This window comes from Capricornis sumatraensis, chromosome 22, assembly GCF_032405125.1.
Source record: "Capricornis sumatraensis isolate serow.1 chromosome 22, serow.2, whole genome shotgun sequence".
Classification (NCBI taxonomy): domain Eukaryota; kingdom Metazoa; phylum Chordata; class Mammalia; order Artiodactyla; family Bovidae; genus Capricornis; species Capricornis sumatraensis.
Window position 1 is genome coordinate 53,936,403 of NC_091090.1, and position 24,257 is coordinate 53,960,659.

General features: G+C 54.5%; 1 protein-coding gene across 3 annotated transcripts; it reads left to right on the forward strand.

Annotated features, from left to right (window-relative positions):
* Positions 1–448: 448 nt before the first annotated feature.
* LOC138098038 (serpin B6-like) lies at positions 449–8,698 on the forward strand. 3 transcript variants are annotated; one of them, XM_068994255.1, is made up of 6 exons: positions 449–633; positions 2,385–2,511; positions 5,348–5,465; positions 6,421–6,563; positions 7,954–8,109; positions 8,294–8,698. In XM_068994255.1, the coding sequence occupies exons 1-6, from the start codon at positions 449–451 to the stop codon at positions 8,696–8,698; spliced, it is 1,134 nt and encodes a 377-aa protein (XP_068850356.1). The 3 variants fall into 3 exon arrangements, with proteins under 3 accessions (XP_068850356.1, XP_068850357.1, XP_068850355.1); XM_068994256.1 differs by having other exon boundaries at positions 449–613; positions 2,362–2,511; positions 6,421–6,573; positions 7,967–8,109; XM_068994254.1 differs by having other exon boundaries at positions 449–613; positions 2,362–2,511.
* The last annotated feature ends 15,559 nt before the right edge of the window (positions 8,699–24,257 follow it).

The following is a 24,257-nucleotide window of genomic DNA, read 5'->3' on the forward strand; positions in this document are numbered from 1 at the left end:
GGCCTGGAGCGGGGTGGCCAGCCTGCAGCCCTGCAGCTTCAGGCGCTTTCCTCGGGCTCACCTGCTCTGTCTCTCCCAGGTCGGTGTCAGGCTCAGCTGTCATCCCTTCCCACCACGCACAGAAAGGCCCTGAACCCTCGTGCACCCCAGCCCATTCCCACAGTGTCCAGTTCTAGACCATACGCCCTCCGTGGCAGGGCTGTCGACCTCCGAGGCAGGGCCCTGGAGGTGGACGTGGGGGCGTCCCAAGGCCCTTGACCGGAGCAGGATCAGCAGGCCCTGGGCCTGGGGCCGCAGGGGCCCCGAGGAAACCGCGTGCTGTGCGAATGCCTGCTTGCTGGCGAGGTAGCGCGTCAGTGCTCACAGTTAAGAGCAGAGAGACGCGGTCGACCTGTGCCCTGAATTTGCGTGACACTGATTTTAAATCCGTCCTTTCAGGCTCACCACCATGGATGCGCTGTCAGAAGGAAACGGCACCTTTGCCTTGACCCTTCTGAAAAAGCTGGGTGCGGACAACTCGAAAAATGTGTTTATCTCACCCCTCAGCCTCTCCTCTGCCCTGGCCATGGTCCTCATGGGGGCAAAGGGCAACACCGCAGCCCAGATGTGCGAGGTACGTTCGGGAAGCCGGTTGTGGGCGGCGGCTGATGCTCTTTCTTTGGTCGGTGAGCCGGGGTCCACCATCCGAATCTTAAGGCCTTGCTCGACAGCCAGGCCTACTCCCTTGTCTGCCCCGTCGCTGTGCCCCTTTCCAGTGTCTCTCTGGTGTGTGGCCTGGGGCTCCTGACAGCGCAGCACCCGATTCCAGCAGGACAGGCTTGAACGAGCAAGCGTTCATCGAGCCTCTGCTCAGACCTGCTGCCCAAGGCCGTGCTGGCCGAGGCCCTTCCTGCCAAGACGCCCAGAGCCAGCCCGGGCTGGCGGCACAGGGTGTGGACGTCAGCTCCTGGGCCACAATGGCGGCGGAGCGCTGACCTCTGGCTCCCTGGGGGTCACAGTCTTCCCGCATGTGGGGTGCCCTTACCCTTCCCAAGGTCCTGGGGTCCAGAGGGCCTCCAGGTGTAACAGAGTCCTGATCGCGCCCTGGAGCCGGGGCCGTGAGTTTGACCTCTGCCCTAAGGCCATCACTTTCAGGGTCCTGTGCCAGCTGGAGAGGCTGGGAGTGAGAAACACTTGCCCCCTCCACCCAGCAAGTGTCAGGATGCAAATACGCGGGTGCTCCTGCTCAGTCATCTCTGACTGTTTGCTTCCCCGTGGACTGCAGCCCTCCAGAATCCTCGGTCCATGGGGTTCTCCAGAAAGAACACTGGCGTGGGTTGCCATGTCCTGCTCCAGGGGATCTTCCCGACCCAGGGATGGAACCCGCGAGTCTTGTCTCCTGCCCCGGCAGGTGGATCCTTTCCCACTGCGCCACCTGGGAGACACACGTATTCCCTTTAAGTCCTGCTGAAAAGGGAGCAGTCCCCTCTTGAGCTCGGCACTGTCTCCCCTCCCGCTCTCCCAGGCTCTGAAGGGGCCGCCCTCTCTCTGGGCACCTCCTGTGCAGATTCCGATTCCAGGGGGAGGGCCGGCCTTCCCGCCCTGCACGGGCCTCTCTCCAGGGCTCCCACCCGACCTCCTCTCCTCCAGCAGTGGTGCCCCCGGCCCTCCGGCCTCGGCTGGCCGCTGGGTGCAAAGCCCGTGCCCAGGCTTTAGCCCTGTGTTACTGTGGATCCGCGCCAGACAGCTGTCTGGACCTTCTCTCTGTGGCTCCCGAACAAACCGCCCACGACTGGGAATGACGGGGAACGTGCCTGGGACTCTGCGGCCTGGCCGCACGGTGCCCACTGGGCTCCTCCTGGTCCAGGAGCGGCCCCGATCTGCTAGGCACTCTCCTCCATGTGTCCGCTCTGCCGCGTGGTCATGAGGCCGCAGCAGGATGGCTGGGCATTTCTGCACCCTGGCAGCAGGGGGCAAGACTGGGAACGTGGAAGTGCCAGGCCTCTACGAAGGCCTGGGCCCGGAAGAGCCACTTCTCCTGTCTCCCGCTGGTTGGAGCCCATCCCGAGGGCAGTCCAGACCCAAAGACGTGGCCTGTTTGTGCAGAGACGGGAGGCCTGTCCACGGTCCTGTCTGAAGGCAGACCGCGAGCACAGGGCCCTGGACTCGTCCAGGGGCATTTTTTCGCCTGCCGTCGCGGCCTGAGCCCAAGCGGGAGACAGGCTGGGGGCCTTCCCAGAGCCACTGTGCCGTTATTTGCGTGAGTCTTGCTTCAAGCTGCGGTGAGGATCAGTGCGGTGCTTAGGCTGACTTTAGTGTTGGGTCCATTTCCTGTAGTCAGGGCGTACTGCAGTGGTGGGTTTTATCTGTTTTTGATTTCAGACGCTTTCTCTAAGCAAGTGCAGAGGTGAAGATCACGATGTCCACCAGGCTTTCGAGAAGCTTCTCAGTGAAGTTAATATGACCGGCACACAGTACTTGCTCAGAACCGCCAACAGGCTTTTTGGAGAGAAGACTTACGATTTCCTCTTGGTAAGTCATACTCCCGATTGCCGGAGGCAGATAGAGACCGAAGTCCTGTGTAGATGGGAGGCGGGCCTTGTGGTGCAGAGAGGCCTTGTGGGCTGAGACCCACACGGTGGGCGGGATGTGGGACCCCAGTCACGACCTGTCGCTTCCTGGAACCGTTCGGTCATTGCCTGTAAGAGGAGCCCTGTAACAGCCCTGTTCACATGTTCCTGAAGCTTCGATGAGTTGATTGTCGGAGAACTAACACAGATCATACCACGCTTGCAGATGATTTGGCCCAAACAGGGGAGTGATCGAATAGAATATTTCTGGTGTTGTTTTTCACACGTTGGAAGTTTTTTGTGCATTGTGAGACTTGTTCAATTGGTTTATACATGTCAATAGTTTTGTCTATTTCACTCTGGTTCTATTTAATTAGAGTGCTTCCATGGTTTTCAGTTTTTTTCATACCCACCTCAAGTCATCTCTGAGTGTGTTCTTGTTATGTGAAAACGCAGACAAGGCCAGAGTCCTCCCACTCTCGTCCCCGCCCTGCCCCCACGGCCCGTATCAGGGCTTGGGTCCTGTACACGGAGAAAGTCTTTGCATCTTACTACCTTTGTGCCTGTTGTGGTTCAGTCGCTGAGTTGTGTCCGAGTCTTTCTGAGCCCGTGGGCTGCAGCAGGCCAGGCTCCCCTGTCCTCTCTACGTCCCAGAGTTTGCCCAGAGTCATGTCCATTGAGTTGGTGATGCATCCAACCCCTCATCCTCTGTCGGCCCCTTCTCCTTTGCCTTCGATCTTTCCCAGCATCAGGGTCTTTTCCGACGTGTCGGCTCTTCGTATCTGGTGGCCACAGTGACGGAGCTTCAGGCTCAGCAGCAGTGTGTGTCCGCCTCACCCTCTCCCAAGGTGGTGGGCAGCATGCTCAGGAGTGGCTGTACTGAGACGCAGCCACCAGCCCCTGGGTGGGTGTGGGGTGGGGTCCAGCCTGGATGGAGCCGGCAGGGACCGTGTGTGTATGGTTCTGTCCTGTGTGTGCGTGCTACTCAGATGGACTTTAGAAGGAAGGGACAGAGGGAGGCTCTCAGATCTCAGTGAATTCTGCCTCATTCCCGCCCCGTTGGCTTCAGCCCTTCCCGTCCTCAGGAAGGGTAGCGGGTGGGCAGTCCACCCTCTCTCACCGCTACACGTGCTGAGCCTTTAACATTCTGATTGTTCATGAGACTCAGCAGCTTTGCTTGTGGATGAAACATTTGGATCTTTTCTGAAAATTGCCTATTTATGTGTCCTTTGTGTACTTTTACTTTTGGGATTTATGTGTTTTTTTTTTTAAACTGAGTTCTTTGTATGTTTAGGATAGCGATCTTATTCTGTTATATAACTTTTTTCATTATTTTTCACGTTGTTTCAGACTCTAAATTAACTGTTTTAAAACAGGTGGTGTAAAGTGAATGTAGTCAGCATGAGGTCAGATATTTGTACGCTTTGTGCGGCTTGGTGTGAATTTTTTTTACCACCTGGTTCACTTGTTTTGATCCGTCTCAGCTGCATGCTCGTTTATTGCTGTCTTTTTTCAGTTCTCCCAGTTTATTGCTACCAACCCATCTCCCTCCACCCTCATGCCCGCATGCTCAGGCATGTAAGCCTGTGGACTGCAGCCTGCCAGGCTCCTCTGCCCATGGACTGTCCCAGGCAAGAACCCTGGAGTGGGCTGCCATTTCCTTCTCCTGGTACTGTCATATTTGTGTAACCCTTAGATATACAAAAAAGAAAAATTCCCAATAAACACAAAGAATTGGCTCATTTTCCTTAAGTTCCTTTCTTTTCTAGAGGATATTTGAAGAAAATCATTGATGTTTAAAATGTTATTTTGATATGGGCTATAAAATAAAACATTCAAAATATTTGTCAGTTATTTCACAGTGATCGAGTGTCCAAGGATCCAACACCAATCGCAGTGCATAATGAGATATTCCTTTAGTTTGTTTCTGACTGGTCATTATTACTAAACAGTAATTTAAGAAGCAGGCCCTTGTTTTCAGATGTGTTTAAAAGCTGTTGACATCACCAAGGGTATGATGAGGTATCAACTTGGAGGTGACCACTTTGCTTCCAGACTATTTTCTTAGACTGAGACGCTGACATCTTTTCAAAGCCCCGATTAAGACTGGAGCAGTAGATTGGCAGAGCCTGAATGACGTGAGGGTTCTATGAAATGAGGCACCCGGACCACGAGATGCAGGGTCCACGGTGTGGGGAGAACTCAGCCACGTGACATCGGACAGAGCCAATTCTCCCGGTCCTCAGAGCACCTCTGAGACGTAGCTACTGCTGCGTCCTTGCTTCCAGGGGGCAAGGAACCAGAGAGACGCAGCGGCCTTTCCAGGGTCACACAGGAGGGAAGCCCGGAACGCGTGCTGGCGGCAGTGTGGCCACGTTGCCCTGAATGGCTGTGTTGTTGTTGCTTAGTCGCTCAGTTGTGTCTGACTCTTTGCGACCCCAGGGACTGTAGCCCACCAGGCTCCTCTGTCCATGGGATTGTCCATGCAAGGATACTGGAGTGGGTTACCATTTCCTTCTCCAGGGGATCTTCCCACAAAAAGATCAAACCCTCGTCTCCAACATTTGCAGGCGGATTCTTTCCACTGTGCCACCTGGGAAGCCTGTGCTTTACTCAGTTATTTATTCAGTGTAGATGAAAACTGAGACACGGATTGAAGGTTAATTGCGCACATTCGTTTGTACATTGTACAAGTAACCTTCAAATGATCTGTGTCAAGGTTATGTGTAGTGAAGATGTCAGCTGTTGGCGTTTTCTCTTTCTGTAGCCATGTGATTCTGTCATTCCGTCTCTCCTAGTCTTTCAAATATGCCTGCCGCGTGTTCTACCAAGCAGAGATGGAAGAGCTGGACTTTGTCAGCGCTTCGGAGGAGTCCAGGAAGCGCATAAACACCTGGGTAGCTGAAAAGACAGAAGGTGAGGACGTGTCGCTACTTCTGTTTGCACAGTATTTGAATCGGTCTTATTTTCCATCACTTCCTTCTGAAGACCATCGAATGTAAACAGAAATGGCTTTTTCTCTAAAGACCTGGAACTTTCAAATCCACTTCTGAAATTTAATCAGCAATCAATTTCTCTAGCTTTCCCCCTCCTCATCAATATTCAGTGCACCTCTTCCAGAGCAATCACACTTTGACTTTTGGCTGTTGCAGTTAATGTTCCTATAGTCTGCCTTTTCACAAAGGGTGGAAGGAAGACTCTGGATGCGGCGCCACCTCCCTGCCTGTCCAGCAGAGTGCGTGCTCTGCGGGTCGCTGAGCATCACTGCAGGACACGCGGTCAGGCCCTGGGCCACCTGCGCTTCTTCGTTTCCGTGCTCTCCACACTGGCTTCAACCTCTCCCCTTCAGGAGGGTCCCCTCATGCTGTAGACTGAACATTCCTTTTTCTGTCCCTGTGAATAATTCTGCCCTTATTATTTGTTCATTTTATGTGTTTTATGCAACTCATGGTATCTTTCTGAGCAGAGACTTGAAGGCTTTTCTCCCTGATTTTGCTTTCAGGCCAGGCTCCCTGCATGGGTTTCCCTGGTGGCTCAGATGGCAAAGAATCACCTGCCAAAGCAGGATAGGCGGGTTGGATCCCTGGGTCAGAAAGATCCCCTGGAGGAGGAAATGGCAACCTGCTCCCGTATTCTTGCCTGGGGAACCCCATGGATGCAGGAGCCTGGTGGGCTACAGTCCATGGGGTCACAAAGAGTGGGACCCAACTTATCGAGTAAACAGACAACTCGCTGTACGTGGTTGTCTGGGGGACAGTGAACCCTCTGGTCTGGGCACTGACTCCTCCAGGGGACGGGCCAGTAACTACCCTGCCCAGCACCTCACCAGGAAACCCTGTTAGCTAACTGGTCCTTTAAATCTTCCGTGCAGGTAAAATTAGAGACTTACTCCCTGAAAATTCACTTAACCCCATGACACGTCTGGTTCTCGTGAATGCCATCTACTTCAAAGGAAACTGGGATGAACAGTTTAACAAAGAGTTCACGCAGGAAAAGCCATTCAGAGTCAGCAAGGTGAACAAGAATGTTTCATAAAGCGAAGGAGGTTTTGGAAATGGTCCCTGGGGTCCCCTTTGTTTATGGATCGTGCCAGGAGGCTGACCTTCAGGAACGTGAGCCTCGTGTGGCCTTGGCGGCCCAGATGTGGATCCGGGCAAACCCTGGCTTCCTCTCCCCCGCTCCTCCTCTGCTGTGTCATCAGGGGCGGTCCGTGCGGCGGGTGTACCGTCTTGTATTACACATCCCACGGGGCAGCTCGCAGCTCTCTGGGCCTGCTAGAGCCCCCGAGACCCAGTTTAAACTTCAGACTGTGGCTGTGATGCTCATGGGCCTGGATCCTACCATCTGACGCCTCCCGTCAGGAGCTACCTACACAGACGCCTTTCTCTGCAGGGCGTCCAGGAGCCTCCCTAGCGGTCTCCACGACCCGGGTTCCTGGTTCCTGTGTCCCTCCTCTGACTCTCACAGAGCCCGTGGCCTCTCACAGTGGCTCTGATGCCCCAGAGCCCCTCGGGCCCGTGTGCAGGACCCGGGAGGTTACTTGGAAGTTTTCCTGAGGACGGTGGCTGGGCTGAGAGTGGCGGGGGTAGGAAGCACAAGTGAGATTGCCTTGTGGTTTTCTGATCCTTGTGTCTATTTACTCGGCTGTGCGGGGCTCCTTGCCGCTCAGCCTTTCCTGCCGCTGCCGAGGCAGAGGCCCTCTGGGCTCGGGGCTCGGGCTTCTCGTGCTGGTGCTTCTCCTGGTGCGGAGCTCGGGCTCCAGGCCCATGACCGCAGGAGCTGCGGCTCCCGGGCTCTCAGCCCAGGCTCAGTAGCTGTGGCCCGTGGGCTTAGAAGCCCCTGGGCTGTGGGGTCTTCCCAGACCAGGGCTGGAGCCTGTGTCTCCTGCATTGGAAGGCGGATTATTTGCCCCTGAGCCACCAGGCAGTGCTGTTGTCTTTAAAACCAGAGCCCACATGGTTGTTCATGGGTCAGCTGTGGGCGGGAAGGCCAGGTGCCCAGGACATGGCAGGGTTTGACGGCGGGATGAGTGGTGTCGCCATGAGCAGAGGTGGGAACGTACAGATGGAGCAGGCAGAGGGGACACAAGCCACCAGTGTGCGAGCCGAGCTGCAGGCTCCTTTGCGTCCAGATGAGATGTCAGGCAGGTAGGCGCCAGGGGCGAGGTCCTGCCGGGAACGTCCGAGTGGACCCTTCCTGGGTCAGCAGGAGAACAGCAGCCTGAGGCCTGAGCGCCGGGAACCAGGGGTGGGAGCTGGAGCCGTGCAGACAAACTGACGAGGCGGAGCTGAGGGGGGTCTGGAGACAAGACAGAGTGTGTGGGCCCAGGGGGCCGGCTCTGATGACTCGTCCCATGTGTCCCCGGGTCTTGTTTCAAGTTAACATTTATCCATTTCCTTTATAGAACGTGGAGAAACCTGTGCAAATGATGTTCAAGAAGTCCACCTGTAAAATGACCTACATTAGAGTAATAAGCACCCAGATTCTGGTGCTTCCCTACGTCAGCCAAGAGCTGAACATGGTCATCCTGCTGCCCAGTGAAAGCACTGACTTGAGAAGGGTAACCAGGCAGCCGTGGCCTGGGGCTCGGGTCTGGTCCGCATCCCTGCTGGGCACTGGGCTCCGGGAACTCGTGTGCAGCCGGCAGGCCGCCCCTGGCTCGCAGTGCACGTTGTGTGGGTCACAGCGGACTATTCTGGGGCGGGGCTGCTGCAGACCCTGAGATCTTCTACCTTCTCCTCCAGGTGGAAAAGGCCCTGACCTACGAGAAATTCGTCGCGTGGACGAAGCCGGCTCTCATGGAAGAGAAGGAGGTGGACGTGTTTCTTCCCCGGTTCACTCTGGAGGAGAGTTACGATATGGAAGAGTTACTCCAAGAACTGGGCATGACCGATGCCTTCGAGGAAGCCCAGGCTGACTTCAGCGGGATGTCGTCCCGGCAAGGCCTGCACCTGTCCAAGGTCGTGCACAAGTCCTTCGTGGAGGTCACCGAGGAGGGCACGGAGGCCGCGGCTGCCACAGGGGCGGTGGTCATGACGCGCTCCCTCAGCGCTGGGCCCCAGTTCTGTGCCGACCGCCCCTTCCTCTTCTTCATCCAGCACGGCAACACCGGGGCCATCCTGTTCTGCGGCCGCTTCTGCTCGCCGTGACGAGGTGTGGGGGCCCCCGGTGCTCCTCATGGCTCTCCCCGATCTCTGCGAAGAGCCTGGAACCCATGTGACCTTGGTGAAGGTCCAGAAATAAAAGGCTGATTGGGACCCGCCTGTGTGTGTGTCTGCATGTGTGTGTGTGTCTGTGTGTCTCTGTGTATCTCTGTGTCTGTGTGTGTGTCTGTATCTTTGTGTGTGTGTGTCTGTGTGCCTGTGTGTGTGTGTCTGTGTCTTTGTGTGTCTGTGTGTACCTTTGTGTCTCTGTCTGTGTGTCTGTGTGACTGTGTGTGTGTGCCTGTGTCTTTGTGTGTGTGTGTGTATCTGTGTGTGTCTGTGTGTGTCTCTGTGTGTCTGTGTATCTGTGTGTGTGTCTCTGTGTGTGTCTGTGTGTCTCTGTGTGTCTGTGTGTCTTGTGTGTGTGTATGTGTGTGTGTGTGCACCTGTGTGTGTGTCTGTGTGTGTGTCTGTGTCTGTGTCTCTTGTGTCTGTGTTTGTGTGTGTGTGTGTCTGTGTGTGTGTGTCTGTGTTTGTATGTGTGTGTGTGTGTGCACCTGTGTGTGTGTGTAGGGGGGTTTGTGTGTGTGTGTCTCTGTGTGTGTGTCTCTGTGTGTGTGTCTGTGTGTCTGTGTCTCTGTGTGTGTCCGTCTCTGTGTGTCTGTGTCTCTGTGTGTCTGTGTTTGTGTCTGTGTGTCTGTGTGTGTATGTTTTTGTGTCCCCTGCCTTCTTGGAACTGCACCTGCCATTGGAGACGGGCGCTCGGTGGTCCTGCCGGTGGGGAGCACTGGCTCCTTCTCTCTGGGTCCTCCCTCCGCCCGCCCCGTCCAGGTCCTCGGGGAGCGCGCTCTGCTCTGGGCCTGGAAGGATGAGTGGGCTTCCCTGTCTCCTCTGCTCAGTGGCCCTGCTCCTGAGACCAGAAAGAAGCAGAGGCTACGGCAGCCACGGGGAAGGGGAGTGGGCCTCAGAGACCCCCGAACGTGAGCCCTCCATAAACCAGGAGAAGAGGGGAGGGCCGTGGACCCAGACCGGGAGAAGTCCATCCCCGAGCCACTGTGTCTGCATTGGAGGGTCTGTGGTCAGAGGCCTGTTCAAGTGCTTGACCGTCCACACTCTCTGAGCATGTTCAGTTGCCCCCGGGGTCAGAGATGACCAGACAGGTCCTGTTCACGAGGTGGGGGCATTTCAGACCACGTCATGGATGCACGCCGGGTGACTTTCCATTGTGCCGCTGGTTCTGGAGAGAAAGAGGTGGCTACGGTTTCAACCAGTCCATCCTAAAGGAAATCAGTCCTGAAGGTTCAGTGGAAGGACTGATGCTAAACGTGAAACTGCAATACTTTGGCCCCTGATGCGAAGGGCTGACTCACTTGAAAAGACCCTGATGCTGGGAAAGATTGGAGTCGGGAGGAGGAGGGGATGAGAGAGGATAAGAAGGTTGGATGCCATCACCGACTCGATGGACATGAGTTAGAGTAACTCCGGGAGTTGGTGATGGACTGGGAGGCCTGGCGTGCTATAGGCCATGGAATCGCAAAGAGTCAGACACGAATGAGCGACTATACCGCACGAAGCTTTCTGCAGCCGCCCGTGTTCCCTGCCTAGACGTGGGGCCCGTGCCTAGCCGATGCTGAGGTTCGGGTGGAGGGTGGTGCGGGGTCCACTGGCCTCCCTGTGGCGTCATCAGGAGCTGGGCTCCCTCTAACCTGATGGTGTGACCCACATTCTCAGCCTGTCTCTAGTCCGCTGTCTCTGCTGTGCCCAAGTCAGCACCTGAGCCGTGAGGAGAGACAGGCTGCAGAGACGCTGCCCTTGGGAGCGGGCAGTGGGGCCAGTGGCGTCAGCGCCCGCCCTCCCCCAGCCTGTGCCCACTGTCGCCTGAAGTGAGCTGTCTGTCCAGCCAGGGTCAGAGGCGTCTCTCCTTCGTCCCCATCAGGCCACAGGTCAGCAGGGACCTGTGACGGTGGACGTGGTGGTCCCAGGTGTTACAGAACCTGTCATGCAGCTTGGCCTCTGCCCGTCTCTCTCTTAGCTGGACCTACTGCGCTACATGTTGGGCAGTTTCCTCAAACTAGATTTTTCAATATGATCTTATTAAAATTTTTCAATAGAATTGCCTTATAATCTCCCGTGCGTTTGTCATCAATAAACTCGGAATTCCTGTCCTCGTCATAGTCCTTCCCTGGTGGCTCAGACCGGGAAGAGTCGCCTGCAGTGCAGGAGACCGGGCTTCGATCCCTGGGTTGGGAAGGTCCCCGGGAGATACTGGCTCCCCACTCCAGGATTCCGGCCTGGAGAATCCCACAAACTCGGGGTCGCAGAGAGTCAGACGTGACCGAGCCACGCTCGCCGTCACTTACCGTCCTCCCGGTTGATCTTGTCTGTGACCAGCTCTGGCTTCAAGGAGGGGTGGCCGGTGGGCCTCCCTGGGCCCCCCAGAAGGACCCCCAGCTCAGTGCTCTGCTTTCATTGTCTTCAGAGTCTTTATAGCTTTTGAGCAGAGGGTCCTGCATTCTCATTTTGCACCAGCCCTGCGAATTACGGAGCCAGTCTTGCCGTGGACTACAGAATTTTTTATGGAGAAAAATAGTCTTTTTTCAGATGCTGAGTACCAGGTAAGCTCAAAGCAAATCCTGAGAAATGGAAGATCTTCTCAATCCAATCTTTCACATTAAAATATATAGACATTTTGGTCGGGATATTTCCATATTTGGCTTTTGAACTCCACACAGCATGTGTTTCCATGACAGAAAGAAGTAGCCCAGTTCAGTTCATTTCAGTTGCTCAGTCGTGTCTGATTCTTTACAAGCCCATGGACTGCAGCAGGCCAGGCCTCCCTGTCCATCACCAACTCCTGGAGCTTACTTAAACTCATGTCCATTGAGTCGGTGATGCCATCCAAGCATCTCACCTGTGCCGTCCCTTCCCCTCCTGCCTTTGATCTCTCCCAGCATCAGGGTCTTTTCCAGTGAGTCAGATCTTTGCATCAAGTGGCCAAAGTATTAGAGTTTCAGCTTCAGCATCAGTCCTTCCCATGAACATTCAGGACTGATTTCCTTTAGGATGGAATGGTTGGATCTCCTTGCAGTCCAAGGGACTCTCAAGAGTCTTCTCCAACACCACAGTTCAAAAGCATCACTATTCGGTGCTCAGCTTTCTTTATGTCCAGCTCTCCCATCCATACATGACCACCGGAAAAACGAGGTAGCCCAGTGTGACAGTCAATTTTGTGTGTCGTCTTGACTGGCTCAGAGGACCAGTTAACTGGTCTAACACCCATCGAGATGTTGCCATGAAGGTAGTTTTTACAGGAGATGAGGAATAAATGAGTCGACTCTGAGTAAGGCAGACTGGCCGCCAGCACGTGGGGGGGCCTGGTCTAGTCAGCTGACAGTGACTGAGGTCCCCTAAGGAGGAGGCGCTTTCCTCCAGAGGCCTGTGGACTCAGCTGCACAGAGGTCTTCCCTTCCCCCACCTGCAGCAGGCACAGGCTCCCCTCCCTTCCTCTCTCTGTGTTCAAACCTCAGAAACCGCCGGAAAGTGGTGGCTGTCTGCTTAGTGCCTGCACTGCCCAGCCCTGTAGTCCCACTCCTCACTCTCAGCCTCCCGGAAGGAGGGCCTGACGGTCCTGGCAGCTTGCTCTGCCTGTACTTGCAACATTCCTTGGTTATCTGAGGTCACAGGTGCAGGTGGCATGTTCCACCCTCCTGGGAAGGAATAGTTATCCTCCTCTTCCGAGCCAGCGTCCTCAAGTCAATGTCCCTCTGGCCTTTGGCTCACCCACAGTGCTCCTTGGGCTTCCCGGGTGAAGAATCCGCCTGCCAGTGCAGCAGATGAAGGGTGATCCCTGGGTCGGGAAGATCCCTGGGTCGGGAAGATCCCCTGGAGGAGGAAATGGTTACCTATCCAGGATTCTTGCCTGGGAAACCCTGTGGACAGAGGAGCCTGGAGGGCTACAGTCCCCGGGGCCTCAGTGTTGGACACAAATTAGCGACTGTGCAAAGCAAGTGAAATAAATCCTCGAGCAACAGAGCTGCTGGTTGACACCGTCACAACCCCATCCCCACCTTACCCACCCAGCCCTGCTTTTGTCCCAAGGTGCCCACAGAGGCACAGACAGCCCTTCCCCGGCTTCATGGCGTGGTCTCACAACCTCAGATCCAAGCACTTTGCCATCCACTGGCAATCTGGAAGAAAGATCCCATGATGATCCATCTGCTTATGAAAATGGGTCTGAAACAAAATGGCCATTCCTCAAATCCTCCACACAGAAGGCCCGCATGAGGCACAGTTCCACTTCTGTCTGTGGCCCAGAAGAACTGAGAGCAGCGTCTCAGACACACACTTGCAGCCCCGTGTGTTTAGCAAAATTATTCACAACAACCAAGAGTGCAAGCCTCCCACATGTCCGTGCAGAGACAAATGGTAACAAAGTGTAGTCTCTACACACAACAGAGACACATCCAGCCTTTAAAAGAGGAAGGTAAGTGGGACACAGGCTCTGACGTGGATGACCCTTGAGGATAGGACGCCAAGTGAAACACACCAGTCACAAAAGGACAAATCCTGTGTGATCCAACCTACATTCTTGCCAAAATCTGCACTCCCTGTCTTCCTCGATCTCCCGAGTTTGACACTTTAGGGAAATGAAAGTGGAGGTAGCCTGGGTCACGCTTCAGAAAAAGGGCAGCATACCTCTGACCGACTTCAGACCCTGGACCCTGCCTGTACCTCATACCTGCCTGCAAGCATGACAATCATTACCAGCAAGTAAGGGGCACTTTAGGTACGAAAGCAGTGGGCTTGGAATTTCTTAGCTCCTGATATTAGGCCCCAGTCTAAGGAACCTTCTGACTCACAAGGTGACACAAACAGCATTGTAACAGTTGAAGGAAGAAACCGGAGCTGCGTTTGTTCACAGAGCCGATGCTGATGTCAGTGTGCAGCCTGGGGTTATTAACCGCAGCCCCCATGACCGCAGTGGGACGTCGCACCCTTGGGGTGGGCACACAGCCCGGCATCCTTTCCCAGCTGGGGGCCAGACTGACTCTTCAGGATTTCCCAGGGATGGAAAAGTCTGGGTGTCGGCTGGGAACCCACCTGGGTGATGTGTGTGCTCTTACTTCTCTCTGTTGTTTCTATTTCTTTTCTTTTGAGACCTGCATGCTGAAATTAAGTTCAGGGAGCTATCGACAATGAAACCTCTATATTAGTGTGTAACAAGCTGGAATCAGGACTGCCGGGAGAAACACCAATAACCTCAGATACGCAGATGACACCACCTTTATGGCAGAAAGCGAGGAGGAACTAAAGAGCCTTTGATGAAAGTGAAAGAGAGGAAGGAGAAAGTTGGCTGAAAACTCAACATTCAAAAAGGGAAGGTCATGGCGTCTGGTCCCATCACTTCCCGGCAAATAGATGGGAAAACAATGGAAGCAGTGAGAGACTTCATTTCCCTGGGCTCGAAAATCACTGCAGATGGTGACTGCAGCTGTGAAATTAAAGATGCTTGCTCCTTGGATGACAACTTATGACCGACCTAGACAGCATATTAAAAAGCAGAGACATTTCTTTACTGACAAAGGTTCATCCAGGGAAAGCTATGATTTTTTGCATAGTCATGTACGGCTGTGAGAGTTGGATCATAAAGAGGACTGAGCGTCAAAGGATTGACGCTTCTGAACTGTGGGGTTGGAGAGACTCTCGACAGTCCCTATGACTACGAGGAAATCAAACCAGTCGATCCTAAAGGAAATCAGTCCTGAATATTGGAAGGACTGATGTTGAAGCTGAAGCTCCAATACTTTCGCCACCAGATGCAAACACCTGACTCATTGGACAAGACCCTGATGCTGGGAAACATTGAGGGCTGGAGGAGAAGGGGGTGACAGAGGATGAGATGGTTGCATGGCATCACCGACTCGATGAGTTTGAGCAGACTCGGGAGTTCACGATGGACAGGGAGGCCTGGCATGCTGCACTCCATGGGGTCACAAAGACTTGGACATGACTGAGCGGCTGAAATGAACTGAACAAGGGGTTTCTTTTGTTAAGGAATCCTTTGAATGGAAAATGAAGGTAAAACTTCTGGCAAACCAATTCAGGACATGGGGACTTAAATGTGGCTCTTCTTTGCCAAGAATTGCATGTTTTTCTGCGGAACTCTGTTTTGGATGGTGGTGCAGACAGCAACCTGAAGGTGGGCCAGCAGTAGTCGGGGGCTCTCTGCAGTTCTCGGCTCAGACTACCCTATTCCTCAGCCACATCTCCCCTGCTTAGAGCTGGGTCACACTTGCCCTGCCCCCGGCGTGCGGCTCTGAGGCTCTGAGAGCTGAGTGTGCGTGGTTCCATCTCAGAGAAGTGTTGGCGGCGGGTGCCCAGGGAACGGGGCTCTCGCCCACCGGGGCCTGTTGCCCAGAGTCACCGGTTATCAGCCCCAGTAACCAGGACTGGCTGAGTAAACAGGTGAGTAAACAGGTGTCTTGGTTTCCGATATCCGATCACCACAGACTCATGGTGAATGTGTCCTGGAACCTCGCCGTACGCAGGACATTAACATACGCTCCATATCATGTATGTGATTCACATGTAATGTGATCAGCCACAGCACTTAGCGCCAGGGTGTGTGCACGTTCGCCTGAGATGCGTCCAGGGATCCCAGCTGGGCTTCCCCGGGGTCCTGGTTCTGCTCATGGAGCAGGTAATCTCTGGCAGGGCTGGGGGTCGGGGTGGCAGGGGATACAGGAAATACCTAAACTCTCATCGTGACAAAGTCTCCGCTGGGTCTGGAAAATTCTGTGAAATTGCTGGTGAAGCATTTTCACTTTCATTTCTATATATGCCCTTCCCTGTATTCCCCAGGCCAGGTTAGATTCAGCCTAAAGAGATTTTTCCTGTCTTCCTCCGGTTATTGTGGTTTATGCCCTCCTGGGCTGAATGAGTCTGTGACATCATTATCAGCTGGTGGGCACTGTCCCCCTTGAAGACAGGTGGCACGCCCGGAGGCGTTTCTGTTGTCCTAATGGAGGGAGGCGCAGCTGGCTTCTAGTGGAGGGGCACAGGAGCCACGTCAGGAATGGTCATCTGACCCCACTTGTCAGCGGTGCTGCCTGTGAGCAATGCTGCCTGGACACATAGTCGGGCCCCTTTCACGTTGGAACCCACCACATCTCCAGCACAGCGGTGTGTCTGGAGGGTTCTCTTTGGGGGCCTAGTGGGTGACGTGCAAAGTCAGTGGCGGTATTTCCCGTCAACAGTGGTGGAGACAGATGTGTACCAAGCTTCCCATCACTTCTCACTGAAGTTAACAAATGTGACATGCACTGTCTTCTGGAAACTGCCCACCAACTCTGTGGAGCTAATAGGTGTAACTGCTGTCAGGAAGTCAAGTTCAGACATTCATGAGAAGGAAATACAAGCAACACTCGCACATGTCTTAAACGCGGGCTGAGAGATACACGTCTGAAACTCTGATTTTGAATTTGAATATTGCTTGTGAATTATGTCTGCTCCTTTCTTGTTTCTGAGGCCCCCCTCCTTGGTGTCACGTCATACGCCCACCCCTTGTACCCCAGCCTATGTGTCCCCCCGACTCCCTGTTCCCGCTGTCCTGTGGGGGGACCACCCCGGGTCCTCCCTTCCCAGCTCTCCATTCCTCGGCAGGTCACCGCCACCCTCGCCGCCCCACCCAGGACCTCTTACCCCTTTCTGAGGCACACCGCGGTTGCTTCAGTTCTGAGTCTCAGGGAATCTTACCCCTATCATTTGACTTCTTCTTGAGTGTCTCTTTAGGTCCAACCTGGTCCTTTCCTCTGTGTCATAAATTCACATTAGGACTGAACAGGGCTTTTAGAGAGAAACCTCTTTATGAAACTGAAGCTTTCAATCTGTGTAGTTTTCACAAAATTCCTTGGTCTGGAAAAAACCCTCCGTACAGCCATACTTGAAGTCCCGCTTTCTGCCACGTGACACGCAGGGTGGCTGTGGGGTGAGATTAGTGAGCGGGAGGAGGGGTCCCAGCCCTGTGACTGGGCTGCAGAGCAAGGGCGCCTCTGTGACTCACACATCCTTCATCTCAGCTCCTGGTGCCATTTCGGGGGCTTGACCTCACTGGGGGTGGTGCTGGGTCAGCCTCGTGATCCAGGAATCTCCTGGTTAATCAACGTTCATTTTTAACCATCAGCCTGCTCTTTCATTCCGTGTTGCCATATTGTGGGACACCTTCCTGGGCTCGGGGCTCCTCCTCCCGGCCACCTCCTGTTTCTTTACAGAAGCTAAAACACTTGAGGGCCGGGCTGCAGGGAGCAGGGGAGCCGACTGCCCCGCACTTCACGCGCCCACCCTGACCCCCACTGCCCCCGACCCTTACCCACCCCCCGACCCCCACAATCCCCACCCTGACCGCCAGCCCAACCCTCAGCATCCCGGAGGCCTGGGTCTGTCCAGATTCCGAGCTCCCAGGGCAGTGGGCTGAACCTCAAGTTGTGGGCGGGGCGGGGTTGGAGGCGGCCCTGCCGTTCAGGTTCTGTTCGCAGGGCCTCCTGGACCAGAGGCCACTCCATGCTGGGAGCTGTCAGCCTCTGGAGCTGAGGAGCCCCTCCCGTGTGCGAGAGAGAGCTGAAGGGGAGTGCTGGCGGGGCACTTGGGCTCAGGGCGCCTCTAGAAGGTGGGGACCCAGAAGCCGCTGCACTGCCATCTGGAGGCAGAAGGGTGACTGCCTAGTTGAAGGATGGGGAGCTGGGTAAGAGGAGCTTTCAGAGGTCCCAGCACCTCGGAGGGGCTGAAGGGGTTCTCAGGTCTGGCAGGAGGATGAGCCCTGTCGGCCAGGTGTGTTTGAGCCCCAGGGCTGGGCCAGGCAAGAGCAGGGTGCCTCCGCCTGCCTCAGTGGCGGGAGGTGGGGAGTGGGGACACTCCTGTTCTCAGGCTCCAAGCGGCAGCAGGGAGAATGCGGGCCAGAATAGACGTGGGGTCAGGGCCAGCCTGGCGGGAGAGCCTTAAGGGGACAGGAGGCAAGGCTTGGTGGTGGCTGTGGGGGGCTGGATTGGGCCGGGAGGATACAGGGCCCCCTCAGGGCCTGAGGATAGCCGTGGTGTGAGTGAGGGTCTCGTTACCAAGGAAAGACGGCCACAGGTGGGCTGGGGGCTGATGGCCGTGCCATGTCCGGTCCATGTCCGGTTTCAGGAGGACCGGGGCCACCGCGCCGGCCTGCCTGACGCCCTCTGACCTCCCCTGCCTCTCCCACGGCCTCAGTGCTCGCCCTGGCTGCACCCCGTCACCCTGACGGTCCTCTCCTGAACACCTGTCTTTAGTCCTTTCCTCTCCTGTGTCCCTCGGGACCTGGTTTCCAATGTCAGGTTCCGTGTCCGCTCGTGGCTGTTGAGGGAAGGAAGGAGGGAGCCTTCAAATCCTGTTTCTGTTAAAAATTGTACTGAAAAATTTAAAGAAAAGCACAGAGCTTGGGCCCCACGTCCCGTGTCCGAGGGTCCCTGAGGGCTGGGGAGCGGAGGGCAGGCGCTCTGAGCTGGGCCAGGGTTCAGGGGCACTTGCTGACCATCAGGACCCGAGGCCCGGCTGGCACGGAGCAGCCGCTGTAGGTGGAAATTCCTCGCTTCACAGCCCATTTCCTCCCGGATTCCAGCCTGTCTGGCTCCAGTTCAGCTTCTCAAACATTTCTCAGCTATCAGCTGGGAAATGGGGAGACCTGGTCTGCTTCATAACTGAACATCTCCCAGGGGTTCCTCAGGAGTATGTGCAACGATACACGGGGCCTTGTGGGGACCCGGCAGAGGGCCGACAAGGCTCTCACGAGGGGTCTCTCCCCTCCTCCCCTCTGGCCCTGTCCTCCTCCTTCTCAGATGGGAAAGGACTGGACTTCACTGCTCCCAGGAGCCCAGCAGTGTTTGGGGGGGAGGTGGGCGCCCCCGTTAGCCATTGCTGTTCATTCCCCGAGGCTCCCAGCCTCTTGACCTGCTGCCAGGACCACACGTAGTTAGCGACCTTAACCGTGGACTTTCTATTAGGACGGAAAGCACCCATACACGGATCTTGCTCCGTAGACTATTTTATGCTCTACCCTGAAAGGACAGTGTCCTGCGTCAGGTGGACGGCATTCAGAGTTACTGAGGGCCTCACTCAAACCTAGCTTCACAGATGACTCTGTGAAGCAAATGGCACCTTCGCTCTCCGCCTTTCAAAGGCCCTGTGTGAAGACAGCCCTTCAGGCAACGTGCTTCTCTCTCCCGTGAGCCTCTCCTCGGTCCTGGCCATGGTCCTCCTGGGAGCCAAAGGGTTTCACCGCTGCCCAGGTGGCCGAGGTCAGCCGGGAGAGGGGCTCCTTCCCACGTCCCGCCCTCAGGGAAGTGTCTAGAGGAGACAGAGGAACGTGTGCAGGAGTCGCCCAGAAGGCGGGGAGGGCCTGCGGTGCACACGGGGCCCCCTCACTGCCGGGCGCCTTTCTGTTTCGCTCTGCCTCTCCGTTCCTCTGAGAACCGTGGACGGTAGCAATTACTCCTCGTAATAATTTCCTAGCTCATGTGTGAGTCGGTGAAGGTTGTGGTGTCGAGAGTGGTTCTTTATTCCTGATGAACTTTAGGATGTCTAGGCCGGCCCACGAGCCCTAGAGGAGCTTCGTGGGGGAGCCCCCAGCTTGTGTGGTGTGACGTGGAGTGGGCCTGGCCTTCCTGTGCCGAGGCCACAGGCCCTCAGGGTGGGAAGTCCGCCTGGCTGCCTGGCACAGCTCGGGAAGGGCTCCCGGCCTGCGGGCTGTGGGGTAGATTAATATCTCCTGGGAGGAGGGCAGTGCCTGGCTGCGCCTCTCTGTCTTCCCCTTGGAGTCAGTTATCTTAACTGTGACCGTGGAGGCAGTCGATTCACGCTGGAGTTTCCTAGGAATTCTGGCAGGGGCACCGGAAGGTCGACATCAGGCGGGCCCTGAGGACCCTGGGTCACCCCTCTGGCAGGCCGGGGTCGCCATAGGGAAGGAGAGCCGGTGGGGTGAGGAGTCCTGTCTCGCACGTGGTCCCTATGCATCTGGAAGGAGAGCCGGGTGATCCCCCCAGAGAAACGTGTTCCGGTGTCGGCGCCTGAACCTCTGCTAGCCGGAAAGAAGGCAGGATGTTTGCCCAGGTCCCCAAAAGCGCTCAAGGAAGCTGAGGTCTTTGCAGTAAATCTAGGAGCAGGGAGCGTGGTGGGAGAGGGCTGTCCTGCTCGGGTGGAGCTCAGGGTCCTTCCCAAACTGTCCCGAAAGAGAAGACATGGAGGAGCCTGGGGTCTGAATCCATGTGGCGCTTCTGAACTGTGGTGCTGGAGAAGACTCTTGAGAGTCCCTTGGACTGCAAGGAGAGCCAACCAGTCAATCCTAAAGGAAATCAACCCTGAATATTCATGGGAGGGACTGATGCTGAAGCTGAAGCTGAAGCTTGTCGGGGTCCAGCCCCGGTGGATCCAGGGTGATTCGAAGGTAGGGACGGCTTCGGCGTCCTTGGAAAAATCCATGTTTAATTACGGATATAGAGAGAGATTAGAAACGGACAGTGTAGTAGGAAATATTAGTGGAGAAAAAGAGGCTGAATAACTTGGTTTATGTGGAATACCAATCACCACCTACGTAGGCCGCAGGCGTCCTTCCATTCTCCCGAAGGAGAGGAGGCACTGAGGCCTCCCTGGTCCGATCCCAGAAGCCCAGGCAAAATTAGCAGGCTTGGTGAGTACCCACATTAATTCAGCCAGAAAAACGGGAGCAAGAAAGAAGCGACACTGGGGAATCAGTCTTTCCGGAAACTGATCCCATTTCTTTATTTTTGGATTTGCTGATACACCTTTTGTTACACATAGGGATGAATACAGAGTCACGCAGGGGTCAGCAGTCCTGACCTTTATCAAAATCAGGTGCTTTACATAAAAAAAGGTCTTAGGGGTTTTACATCATCTTCTGGCCATGAGGCCTGCTGACATTTACGACCCTTTCTTTCTGATAACCAAAAAACTTATTTTTTCCAAGGATGTTTTTTCTTAAACCAAGCACCACCCTCCAAATAAAGTTGCATTCATATAGGGTGAGGGTGTTAGTGAGTTACAATCAAGAAAGGAATTTATTTAACCCAAGGTTAACATGATTAATCTTAAAGGTTAATACTTATTTCTCCTGTATGCTAGTTATATTCATTATAAGGGCAGGGAATATGGAGATTTAGCAGCAAACATCCGCCCAACAAATGAAAACCCTTCACCAATGTTCCCCTTAAGATCTATTTAGTCTTAAGATAGTGATAAAGTTACATTTTTACATAGCAAGGACACAGTGATTTATAACAAAGTACAGTTATTTATTACAAAAGAGAAAATTCATTAACTCAAAAAGTCTAGTATTGCTAACATCAAAAACTACTATATTTCCTTTTCTATATTCCAAAAACATTGATTAATATATTCCCAGGTGCTTAAGGATATGGAGGCCTGGCGGCAATCATTGACTCAACAATGAGAAAAGCCCTATGCTAATTAAGACTCTCAAAATACTCCAAAACTCTCTGTGCTGTTTATGGTTGAGAGGTAGTAAGCAATCATGAAACGATCATGGAGTATGGATAATCCTGTCACACAGGCTAGTTTGTCAGCAGAGAGGTTTGACCTGAGACACCCTTGTCACACCCAGGGCAGGGAATTAGCAGTAATTATTGGCACAAATGAAAAACCCTTCACCAATATAATTCCTAACCAACCCACTATACTAATAATTTCTAGGTAGACTCTGGCTTTGGGGGTAGATGCTCGGGAACAGGAGGTTTCCTGAGGCTTGATCACGCCATTGCATATGCCAAGCCCCCTTCCTCATGACCTTTGCCATGGGCGGAGTTCCTCACCCTGGCTCCCGGCAGAAGCTCCAATACTTAGGCCACCTGATGCGAAGAGCTGACTCACTGGAAAGACCCTGATGCTGGGAAAGACTGAAGGCGGGAGGAGAAGGGGACGAGGGAGGATGAGGTGGCTGGACGCCATCATGGACTCAATGATTATGAGCTTGAGCAAACTCCAGGAGATGGTGAAGGGCAGGGAAGTCTGGTGTGCTGCAGGCCATGGGGTCGCAGAGTCACATACGACTTAGCAACTGAACAAGTGCCCCAAGGAGGGAGCAGTCTCATCAATTCTCTCTCTTTGGGCAGAGTCTGATTTTAACCCACTTCTTTAATGACCTGTCACTGCCCAGGTGCACACTGGGAAAACATCCACCTGCTCCCGAGGAAAAGCAGGAGATGTGGGTTCGATCCCTGAGTCGGGAAGACCCCCTGGAGAAGGAAGTGGCAGCCCACTGCAATATTCTCGCCTGGCAAATCCCACGGGGAGAGGAGCCTGGCAGGCTACAGTGCATGGCCACGGGCTTGCAAATGGCCGGCTATGACTAAGTGAGCACACACACACTGGCAAAAGGCAAGGTTTCAGGCATTCTGTCCATATGAGGGATCCCGCTCTGTGTCCACGGCCTCATAGTGTGCTGTCTGCTGCCCACCTGGTCTGTCTTTCAGAAGGACCAGGCCTTGAGCACATTTCACGCCTGAATCTCTGGGCGGGGCTGCTGTAGTTTCTCTGCAAGTACTGCTGGGCCATCAGATCCGAAAAGCTTGTAAAGACTGTGGATGCTAACCAGATATGCTCTGTGTCATCTGGATTACTCCTGTTGCTTGTGGGAAACATCCCAGGGGTCACTGGCTCTAAGGAAGCCAGACAGATATAGATAGCTGCCTGGAGCTTATATCCTGGAACTTATTTCATGTCCTCCATTGGAGGCCAGAAGTTCCACCCCTGGACTCGCCTAGAGCTTTGCATTACAGATGTTTAGTAAATATCCACTTAATTAGCGTGAATCAGTAAGCAATTGACATAATCATCGCTGGTCTCACCCATTAGGGTGTCTTTTTTTGTCATGCATCTACGTCCCCAGTGCACTAGTTTCAGACAGCCTTATCAATCTGCATGCATCTCCACCACGGACATCAGGCAGACATTCTCTAGCGTTTCATGAGTCAGTCAGTTCAGGCAATGCTGGAAAATTCACTTAGAAACAATCCTATTAGTGGTGCAAACGTCCCGGTAGAACCTGCAGTGAGGAGGTGACCACCCTCTCCTTCTGTGTTAGAGCTGAAGCCTCAGCAGGACAGAATGCTGACTGACCCAGGGGGACGTTTAGTGGCTGCTCTGTGGTCTGGTCCTGGGTGAGTTGCTGTGTGTGTCAAAACTGACTTGTGTTAAGTGACCTGGATATGGGTTGCGACGTGCTTTCTAAATGTATTTTTGCCAATGTATTATTTCCAACATTTGAAAGAAGGGTTATTTTCAAAAATAAAGCACAGCGAATGAAAACACTGACTTGTAACAATCCCCAATTCACAAATGACAAAGCTGTGTTTAGACCCTCGGTCAGCCTCCTTTGTTCCTGGTTCCAGAGCATTGGCTGGAAATTCAGACTGCCTGACGCATGCCTAACAGGCTCTGTTTACTTGTACTTTCCAGGGAGTGCTGAGTCCTTTGAACTGGAAAGAGAGGAAACCAGCCCCCTACCTGGGGACAAGTGGGGAAAGAACATGTCCTTTTCTTTCTGAGGATCAGGGGTTCTGCAGGGTTCGCACCAGGGATGAATTGGCCGGGGTCACAAAGACAAACTTTGTGGGCATCGTCTGCACATTTGAAGCGAATTCTCTAAACACGAGACACCAACTGTTTCGCTGCAAGTTTTCCTTTCGTTTCAGGTTCGAAGGATTCATCAACAAAAGAAACACTTGTCATACACAATAAACAATTCCAACATTTAATAGAGGATCATCTGGTTTGATTTCAATGTGCGGTCATTAAAAGAAGAGAGATAGAAGCAATAGGGAGAATTAACAGTGTAGCCATCGCCAAAGTGGGTGACAGCCTACACTCAGACCTGAACAGTCCTGTGTGTGCGTGGTAAGTCCGAGTCTTTGCAATGGCGCCAGGCTCCTCTGGCCTGGGATTCTCCAGGCAAGGATACTCCCGTGGGCTGCCTTTTCCTTCTCCAGAGGGTCTTCCCCACCCAAGATCCAACCTGGGTCTTCTATGCTGCGGGCCGATTCTTTACTCTCTGAGCCACCAGGGACGCCCCCAGCTCTCCCAGGTTTCCAAACTGAACCTGTCATGTTTCAGACGAGGTCGCTAATTTCCCCACTGCGGTCACCGGCGCCCTGTCCGCCCTCCAAGGCTGCGCTGGGCCGGCAGGCCAGGGTCCCACCGTGCTTGGTTCACACGGGCCTCTGTGCACCGGGAGGAGCGCGCCTGGCTTCGGGCAGAGACTCAAGCCCAGGTGCCAGGGCGGCGCCTCTCAGGACCAAGTATCAGCCCGTGCGCCCCGCGAAGACCCGGGGCTTGCCCACTGAGGGCCTCCTAGGGCCGGGCCTTCGCTCCTCCTGCGGCCCGGGTAGCGGTCCCCGCACTGGGGCCGGACCGGACCCGCGGCTCACCTGGCGCCTGGCTCGCCCCTGCTGTTCGGCTCCGCCCCAACCATGCGGCACCGCCCTCCGGTCCAGTTCGGTCCGGTCCGGCCGGGCCTGGC